General features: G+C 36.4%; 1 protein-coding gene across 1 annotated transcript in view; it reads left to right on the top strand.

Annotated features, from left to right (window-relative positions):
• The window catches only part of SLC38A2 (solute carrier family 38, member 2), a 17,649-nt gene that overhangs the window by 5,256 nt on the left and 2,151 nt on the right, over positions 1-10,242 (top strand). Inside the window, exons 3-13 of the mRNA XM_009880877.1 lie at positions 224-333; positions 459-574; positions 3,545-3,618; positions 3,737-3,829; positions 4,026-4,107; positions 7,166-7,248; positions 8,247-8,305; positions 8,433-8,582; positions 9,367-9,446; positions 9,550-9,650; positions 10,067-10,191. Of these exons, the coding sequence (XP_009879179.1) occupies positions 224-333; positions 459-574; positions 3,545-3,618; positions 3,737-3,829; positions 4,026-4,107; positions 7,166-7,248; positions 8,247-8,305; positions 8,433-8,582; positions 9,367-9,446; positions 9,550-9,650; positions 10,067-10,191 (1,073 nt within the window). The remainder of the gene's footprint in view (positions 1-223; positions 334-458; positions 575-3,544; positions 3,619-3,736; positions 3,830-4,025; positions 4,108-7,165; positions 7,249-8,246; positions 8,306-8,432; positions 8,583-9,366; positions 9,447-9,549; positions 9,651-10,066; positions 10,192-10,242) is intronic.

Consider the following 10,242-nt stretch of genomic DNA (forward strand, 5'->3'; position numbering starts at 1 on the left):
AAAACGCCGCCTCGGGTGTGAGGGTGTCGCGTGCCGGCAGGCGTTACAACACGGAAATGACTGCGGATGTAAACACGCGCAATGCTTTGTGTGCTGGGCAGGATGGCCGGGGGGAGAGGGGGGTACTGGAGGGTGTTGGGTCATTGCGTTGGTGTTCTCGTCTCCCTTTGAAGTGGATTGGAAATGCTAAACGGGAAGTAGATACGCGAGTTCCCCGTAATAGTCACCGGTGACGCAATGTTTTTTTACAGCCACTATGTGGATATGGATCCCGAAAACCAAAATTTCTTGCTCGACTCCAATCTTGGAAAGAAGAAATATGAAACTCAGTATGTAAGTACATAACAATGACATTTTAAAAAAAAAAAAAAGATGCTTTCTTGCCGAATTTATGTTTGTTTTAGTTCTGAAATAAGTGATAACTTTCTATTAATCATTAATTATCTCCCTTTTCTCAGCATCCGGGTACTACTTCCTTTGGAATGTCAGTATTTAATCTGAGCAATGCTATTGTGGGTAGTGGCATCCTTGGTCTTTCTTATGCCATGGCTAACACTGGAATTGCTCTTTTTGTGTAAGTATCTTTTGGTTCTTTAAAAAAAAAATGTTTCTACTGTGTAATTAATAATGGAAAAATACATGATGTAAGGATATGACCTTTACAAAATACCTAGTCATTGCCGTCGGTGCAGAACTTCATTTTAGGATTTATGGCTTGTATTAAATAAAGAGATTGCGACACATTCGGAAGGACTTGCAAAAATTAAACGGATTCATTGCAAGTTCTGCAACCTGCAAAACATTTTACAGTGAATTTCCCTTTACTTAGCTGTAGTTTCTCCATGAATAACTGATAGACTTCCCTTGAAAATTCCATTATTCGAGTGGAAGAGAGGTGCTACTTAACAGAGTGAAGCCTGTATTAGCTTTTTCCTTCAGAGTTCACTGATTTAATGACAACAGAAACTTTTCAATTAGTGGAAGTCATAATTGCATAAAAAGTACAGGATCAGGCTGTAGAGAAGTAGAAGAAAAATGTAGGCGGAAGGGGATTATTTTAGTTGTCTCATGGAAGTCTGGCCATGTCTACTCTTTTTAACATTTATTTGGCCCAGTCCTGCTGATCAGGGATATGGTCTCCTTTTCCTCAACTGACGTAGCTGTGCCTGTAGAGGTACGATGAACTTACACCGGTACAGAAATCCTTTTTATTGCTATGCTTTTACTCAGTTCAGGGAACTGGTTTCAGCTATGCCTATAAAAATTGCTGTGTCCCTGCAAGGGAGGGATGTGGAATAACTAGCATGTATTTATTGGTATGTCTATCTTGGCAAAAGCTTTCAGGTATAAAACAAGGCTGTAGTAATGTAATTGGAAATGGCATGAAGAAACTATTAAGTACAGTGCTTCTAAGTGTCTTGGGAAACTTTCCAAAAAGTTGTAGGTTAGATTCACTTCCAGATATTTCACGGTATATCAGGGTAGTGCTCAAGTTTCCTGAGGAACCTACCAATGTGTAAAGTTTTGATCTAAAGGGTTTTATTTTAAAGATATGGTGATTTGTTAATTTTTTTGCTAAGACTTTCACTTATTTAGATGATGGTAAACTGAATGAACAACTTAGCAGCATGAATTCAGAAGAGATAGATCTCTACATCTCTCTACACATCAGTTTCATGCTCTAAAGGTGTTCTGCAGCACATGAAAGATAATCAGCATAATGCACGTTAGAACATCTCTGAGGAGAGAAAAAAAAGAATTTAAGGTTAGATATTTGAATAGATTTGCCTATAATTATATATGGGGGTCCATTTTTCTGAAGAGAAAAATGTTCAAATCTGTCAATTTGACAATTAAGTTCTGAGGTCGTTTAGTTACCTTTCCTTTCCAGATACTGCATTCAGATCTATTTGCATTGAGACTGATTCAAAGATAAACTAGCTTGTTACCTTTCAAAGCTTTGTGTAGTTTGTATAGTTCCAAGGCATGAAAGCAGTCAATCACTGATGATACTGAGGATTTATGATGACACTGAGGGCTTTACAGGCATCCTTTAATAACTAGTTTACAGATTCAGATCCAGATGCAGTTAATTAAGGCAGTAAATTCTTCGAAGACTGTGTGGAGTCACTTGTGTCAGTGCTGTGACTTGTCACTTGTGTCAGCACTAAATAAATGAATGATATGGTCTGGAAGCCAGAAGCTTTGAGATGAGTTTGCTGACTGATCTTGTCAACGCTGTAGGCAGCCATTTGAGGTTAGGGCTGAGGGATCCAGGATCTGTGCTGTTTTAATGAAATGCCATCTTGGCACATCTTGCTGTGCTGTTTCTAGTTGATGGTTGAATTAAATTCTGGTTAATCTCTACCTGTCAGAAATACAGAGGTTTACTTGTGTGCGTGTGTTGGTGTTGAGTTGGCACAGTAACACAAGTTTCCTGGGTTCCTTGCACAGATCTCTGAGGCTTTTCTCAGATGTTGTTTTTTCCAATTCTTTGTGCTGTGTTTACTAATTTTGCCAATGTTAAAAAGCACACTGAAGGAAATGTAAAGAGGACTCTGGGAACTCTAAATGGGGCTTGCCCTTTTTCAGCAGTTGTGCTGATTCTTAGGTTTCCTGTAAAGCAGCGTGCTTGTGTTGGTATAAGAAAGGCAGGGTTGGGTTTTTTTTGTTTTTTTTTTTTTTAATGTGTTGTAATTTTCCACTGTGTTCTTCAGCAGCTGAGAAGTCCCCCCTAGCGTGCCACTCCAGGAAGTGCATTTGTTGTGGGAGAGATTTGTTGTTGAGAGATCCGAATTTTAGATGTTGCAAATGTGCTTCTGGAAATAATATATATTGCCTGTAAAAGCTGTGGGGAAGATAAACAAGCCACTAGTGATTCCCATGTAAGCACACATAAAGAGTAACTTTTGAGCAAATAAAGTATTATTTTTTTTTTAATTACAATAAGTGTTTTTCCATTTGAAGGCACAGCTCTAAATACGTCTGAGTTTTCAGTCAATTTTTTAAGGCTTTTGCAGTTTCATATTTGCATAAAAAAAGACATAACACAGGTTTAAGCTGAAAAGCTGATTTGTTTAAGACCAAGAGATAATCTTCACTTTAGCTAGTTAGTCACAACTGAAAGATCAATAGATGCATAGATGCACTGTTGAACAAGGATAGGAAGACAGGAGAAATACAGTTTCTTACAATGATACAAAACTGTTCCCATTGATACTTTGTTATTTATATCAAATGTAGCCAATTATAATGGACTGACATTTGCAGTGCTTATGCCACCTTACACTGAATACAAGCGTTGTTTAATCCTACACTAGAATTTCTCTGTGTGCCAGTGAAATGTTTTTCAGTATAAAATCCTTCCTAAACTGGGCATTAATTGGGTTTCCACAATGCTTTTAGTTGGCCTTAGAATCTACATTTTTTTCCTCTGATAATATTTTAATATGATTACTTTTTATGTGTGATCCATCTTTATTTAATAAGGTTACAATAAGTTACTTATGGCTATTAAAAATTTGCATGTTTTTTCCCTCCCTAGGATACTTCTGCTGTTTGTCTCAATAGTTTCTTTGTATTCAGTGCATCTCCTTTTGAAGACTGCCAATGAAGGAGGTATGGCAAATTACTATTTTACAAACATATGGTATTTTTTTTCATATGGTGTCTTTGTGAAACACACCCTTCCAATGGATTATTTTGTTTTCCAATGGATCGTTTTGTTTTCTTTTAGGGTCTTTATTGTACGAACAGTTGGGAATGAAGGCATTTGGTATGGCTGGAAAACTTGCTGCTTCTGGATCAATTACAATGCAGAACATTGGAGGTGAGGACAAGATCTTAAAAAGTTTGTGCTGTCAATAGTAATTGTTCCCTACTTACTCTTGGAGACTTTTTTTTTCACACAACATGTGTTCATTAACTGCTTGTGTTCAAGTGAAGTTATGAAACATGTTATGTGATTCTTGCATCTTGTGGCATATTCTATATTTGTAATGATCTATGATGTTATTCACCTACAGCTATGTCAAGCTACCTCTTCATAGTGAAATATGAGTTACCATTGGTCATCAAGACATTTATGAACATCGAAGAGACCACAGGGTAGGTGTTAGAACTCCTCATCAGAGAAACTATTAGGAGAAACAAATACGGAGACTGTATATATTCTTTATATGAAGACCACGTTCGGTACACCATAGGGTAGCTTCTCACTCAGACAGAGATACAGTAAGTTTGCCCTTCCCCTGAGTGCTCCACTTTAGATCCAGCCTATCCTGGGAAAATGGTAGAAAAATACAGGTATTGCATCATATTACAGGAAGTTGTTCTCTAAAGAACATCAGGTAAGTGTTAATGTATGTACCAGTCAGTACATACTCTCAGTAAGGAAAGGTAAATGTGGTTTAAAACTGGTTGTTTGGGGTTTTTTTTCCTTCTTGCATTCCAACTGGTTTGGACTGATTATTTTGGTTTTCTAGTGTTAATATTGTGGGAAGTGATTAAATATAAGACTAAGGTGCAGTTATGTAATGAATGCCTTAAGGGACAGTTCTGAAAAAGGCCTGGGGACTAAACGTTGAACTGAAACAGAGTTTATATGCCCAAGACTGAAATGGTAGATGGATTGCCATTCAGCCCTGGAGATACCTTGGCTCCATAGTGGCTTTCCTGCTTGGCTTTAAAAGTGGGTGCCTTGGATAGGGTTCATTTTATCTAACCATACTGTCTGAAAGTTAGATTTTGAACTCATCATTACTCTGGTCTTTGTATAAACAGTGGAGAAAAATGGTTCTCTGTAGTGGTCAGTTCAGTGTACTGGGCTTAGACACCTGTTTTGGGCATCTCCAGGAAGCGATTTATCATGTCACTCTGTGTGGAGAGGGTGTATAAAAACAGCTATCTAAAACAAAGATGCCTGACTTCAGATGGATAGAGTTAAGTGCTATAAATCTCACTCTTCAGAGTTGTACTTCTGTGCCTTGTCCTGAAGTGTCCCAGTCTTGAGAGGGCTGAGCAGCTCAAGACTCCAACTTACACCTAAGCCTGAGTTCAGAAGGTAGGCATTTTTCTGCCTGTGTTCCCCAAGGGGTTCAAGCCATTTGGTGGTGTTCATACAGCTTGCTGATAGATATTGTCATGACAACAATGCTAGCCATCTTTTTTTTTTTCTTTTTTTTTAATTTTTTTTTAATATATTAAAAGAATATTTACTTAACAGTGTAATGTTTACAAATTCTTTCCTGGGAAGGCTTGTTTCACTCCTTTGGCTGAATTCAATTCCTTATTTTCCACATCTTAAAGTCCCTGGAGTAGCCAGTACTTAAAAGGGGGCTTGGAGGCAAATATTTTTAACTGTCCCATCGTCAGAGTAGAATTCAAAATTGGTTGCATTTCCAGAGGAAAAGTTAAAGGCTATCAATCTCACTGGATACAGCTGCTGATCTGCAATATCTGGCAGACAAAATAAAGAAAAATAGAGATTGGTATCTTAAGTGTGTTCTTATTGTCTGGTACTAGGTAGCTGTACACTGATTTAAAGTAAATCTTTTCTCAGTGTTCTGGCAGTTGTGGACCCCATTTAACTGACTCTCTCCATGCGTTGCTTAGGGGAGTCTGGGTGGCTACCATTGGCATGGATTCCATTCTGGCAGCCTGGTGCCTAAAATGTAAGCACTTACCTGTTTAAATGTCCCAAGATAATGCTTACTGTAGAAGATATATTCTGAGACAATATTACAAATATTAGCTGCGTTATTAAAATTTGTTTAGCAATTTCTAAAATACTCAGCTGTATTTTAAAGCTGTGCAATCCCATTCTTTGCTCTTCAGCACTGGAAGAACTTTTAAGTCCTTGGTCTGAAAGTCCTCATGGCCTCCATGTGGGGCATGTACATCAGCAGTGCTCGTGTTTATGACTGTATCAAATGCAAGGAATGTCTGTGCTGTGACTTCTTTTAAATTTACCACAAGACTGCTACATTTAAAAAATAAAAAAAAAACAAAAAGGGACGACAAAAGATACATGATGTTAATGTCCTACACATCTGAACTTTCTAAAATACTTTTTTTACATTTAGTTGTCCCAGGTAAAACTGGGGAGAGGGATGACCAAATTGTTTTTGCATTTGCTACATAAATCCAGAGCAAGTCTGTTAAAATTATTCCATATTTCCACTAGCACATATAGGCTTCTAATTCAGCAATTGAGTTTGAATGCACAAATTTCCAATTGGGTGATTAATTTTTCATTGTTTACCTAAATAGTAGACAGTCAACTCAGAAATGAATACTGTTAGCTGATACCATAACAAGATATAAAGTATCAATATTTGGGAATAAATGCTTAGTGTTACTTGGATTGCTTAAAGCATATAGGATGTTCCTGTAGGACGGATGAAAAGAGCAGTTACACTGCCACAGTTAAATACTCAAGTTTTTTTCTGTTATTTTGGTGAAATTGCATTATATTTCCATAAATCTAACCTTGTGTTTCAGTGTTTCAAAGGAAGATGTTACTCTTCTAACACTGCAAAATGTTTTGTCAAAAAGTAGCTGCTGCTTCCTATGGAATAAATAGCAGAAATTAACTGAAGGGAAAAATCTTCTCATAGTTTCCCTGTTGAAAGCAACTAAGTGTGCCTCCATGAGACTCCCAGTGCTTGTTGGAGTGTTCTAAGCCACTGGGCTTAAGCTATTGGCTTAACTCCAGCCCTCACCTGTTTTTCTTTAACTCCTGCAGGGTACCCAACAGAATTTTATTTTCATTAAAAGTGGCTCACCACCCTGCTGGGGCCCTGTAATATTCTAATACATCTGGAGAGTTGGGAACCAACATTTAAGCAAATTACTATTTTTATGTGATTGACTTTTTTTCTGACCAGTCATTTACTTTCCTGTCTTCTGACTTTCAGATGCATATTAATTTTAGAAAAGGACACTAAAGGAAAGGCACAATGCAGGTTTGGGGTGAGATAAGAAGAAGGTATTGTAGGGCTTTAGGTCCATATAGTAAGTTGAATTCTAATCCTTTGTGACACGAGGTACTACGTTTTTTTAAGAAACCATATGTTGTAGGAGAAGTTAAAAGTGAAGCCTAAACTGTAAATGTTGTAATTTTAAAATACTTTGGTTACTTACAAATACTCCCTTTTTTCTACAGAGAATGGTATCTTAACGGCGACTATTTAGTGCTGCTGGTGTCTGTCATCCTCATTCTTCCCCTGTCCTTACTGAAAAATTTAGGTAAGCAGTACAGTACAATCAAAATAAAAACATGTTGAAAATACTCTGGGGAAATGGGTTGATATGATGTCTGAGTTCTGAAATACTATGTGAATTAACAGCTGTCTCCAAACTTGTCTCTTGGGACTAATCAGTGTTTAGGAAATTGCTGTCAGTCTATGTCAAAAAAAAGTTCAAGACAAGTATCTTTAAGTTACAGATGTGTTTGTGGACAACGAAAGGGCAATAGATAAGGTAGCTTTAGAACAAGACTCAACAGTAACTCTGTGTTCTTACTACAAAGTTTGACATCTTTTGGTAGTGAAATAGTGTAATACTGTTATTAGCTAATAGTGATAGCTATTATATCCTATAACAGTCTCAAAAGAATAGGGATGCTAGCTCTGGGCAGTTAAATTTTCTTTGCAGTGTAAATAGAAGTCACCTTTTACATTTTACATCCCAAATAGTAGTAGAATATTCATACCAGATGCTTTATGTAAAATGGCTGTAATTCAGTGATACATGTGAATTATTCAGTTAATGTACTATTTGTTCAGCGAATCATGTAGTGGAATCTTACTAAGAGTCTCGATGTGAATTACTGTCTCAAGTTACTACTTTCTACAAATTGAGTCAATAAAAACAGAATGGAAAAGGCTAAGTTATCTCATAGTGCATTCCATTAAAAATAACTCTATAATCATTCTTAGTATATAATAAACAATTCACATAGTTGGTATGGGGTTTTGTTGTAGGAGATTTTTTTTAAGTTATAAAGTTTAATATTACTGTATGTCCAGACCCTAATATGTCTTTGAGAACTTTCATATCTGATCTGGGTTGAGATTAGCAGAAAGTCAATGAATAATTAACTTGTTCTATGTAACACTAAGAAAATGGCAATATAAAGAGATCACTGACAAAATATATTTTGTCATAGTGTTATGACAGGAATGATGTTTCTGTTTGTTGTACCTTAGATTTATTTATTTTTTTTTTATCTTTCTTGAACACAGGATATTTGGGCTATACCAGTGGCTTTTCCTTACTTTGCATGGTCTTCTTTCTGATTGTTGTAAGTATAATCTTGTAGACTTCAGGCTTGTAAAACTGCATTTCAAAGTGAAATTAAACATAGTTTCTGAAAAGTTTTGCAATTTGCATTAATCAAAGTAACAATAAATACATGGCTTTATTTCTAGGTAATTTGGAAGATGTTTCAGATCCCTTGTCCTATGGACAGTGACATCATGAACATGACATTAGCAAACGTGACACTGGCACCTTTAGTAGATACAAACATAACAAGTGATGATGTATGCAAGCCAAAATATTTCATCTTCAATTCACAGGTAACTGACTAAAACTCTGAAAATAGGGGAGACTAAATACATAGCAGATAAATTAGGTCATTTTTCTTTCAAGTAGTTGCCCAGTTGTAAACTTGGGATGTGCTAAGACTTTCTGTTCCAGTAGAGTTAGGCACTGTTTACCTCCTATAGACGAGGTGTTTCCACACCCCAAACGCAGAGAAATTAGAGGAATTAGAGCTGCATGCCTGAGATAAGTGGCAATAAATGCGTCTCTCATTCTTCAGCGCAGCATTTCTCAAGCTTTTTCAAGTCCATGCAAGGAAGTTAGTAAAGCATTTTAAAAAGGAGATTGCAGAAGAAGGTGAAGTACATAGTAAAAGCACATGAATTGGAAATGCGTGTCAGGGTTTGGAATAGACTTTAACTTCCTAGTCATAGAGTCTTGACTCTCATGAATGGTCCCAGTTCCAGTGGTGAATCTTCACACATGGGGAAGAAGTATGTGTAATAGCCAACACCAAGACCAGGCTATAATAGCAGAAGCCTATGAGATGCAGAACATAATTCTGAATGAAAATACATTCAGCACAGCATGGACTACAATGATAATTGAGAGTATTTGATACCTCAGGGTCTGGGTTTAAGAAAATATTAACTTGTTTTAATTTTTGCCAAAGTTTCATTTCTAAAGAATAGCTAGTCTTTATGATGAACTAAGCTGATGCCTAAGTCAAAACTGAAAAATCTGTTGATGATTTTTTTTTAAAAAAATAAATTTCTCCTGTCTATTGAGATACTTAAGAAAGATACTTTTGTTTTTCAGACCGTCTATGCTGTCCCAATCCTAACATTTTCTTTTGTCTGCCACCCTGCAATTCTTCCTATCTATGAAGAACTGAAAGGGTAAGTATTAGATATGTTTCTTTAATTTCACTAAACAAACAAAAGTAGTATTAAAACAGTATGTTCTCATTGCTCACAATGTTTCTTTTTCTCTTTCTTACAGCCGAAGCCGTAAAAGAATGATGAATGTGTCCTATGTATCTTTTTTTGCCATGTTCCTCATGTATTTATTGGCTGCTCTCTTTGGATACCTGACATTTTATGGTGAATATTGCCTTCTCTGTTTTTTGGTTTTGTTTTGGGTTTGTTTTTTTTTTTTAAATTAATTACGTTCTGCAAAACCACAGTATTATTGTATTATTTTTAAGTTAGAGCAAGCAAGCATTTACTGTGGGTTCTGAATATACACTGTTTGTTGGGGGAGGTTAATACTTTTATAAGTGTAGACCCAAAAGGAGATCAGTAGTAGGATTAGGCCCAAGGCAGAGGATTGAAATTGGATTAAAACAGATTTAGTGCCTCCAAGTTATCACTGTGTAAAATGGAGATGTGCTTACAGGAGCTGTTGAGGCTTTCAATTCATACTGCTCGAACTGTGAAATTCGCTTAGAATTTAGAGCAGAAGCGATTGCTTGAGAAGTATGTCGACTACATCTAATTAAAATACTGTTTTCTTATAGGAAACGTTGAACCAGAACTGCTTCATACCTACTCTGCTTACCTGGGTGCTGATGTTCTTCTTCTTATTGTGCGTCTTGCTGTACTTATGGCTGTAACCCTTACTGTACCTGTAGTTATTTTCCCAGTAAGTAATTTTTTTTTAATCTTACTACCATTTTTTTTTTGTCACCTGTCC

The sequence above is a fragment of the Charadrius vociferus genome, unplaced genomic scaffold (assembly GCF_000708025.1).
Source record: "Charadrius vociferus isolate BGI_N301 unplaced genomic scaffold, ASM70802v2 scaffold52, whole genome shotgun sequence".
Classification (NCBI taxonomy): Eukaryota; Metazoa; Chordata; class Aves; order Charadriiformes; family Charadriidae; genus Charadrius; species Charadrius vociferus.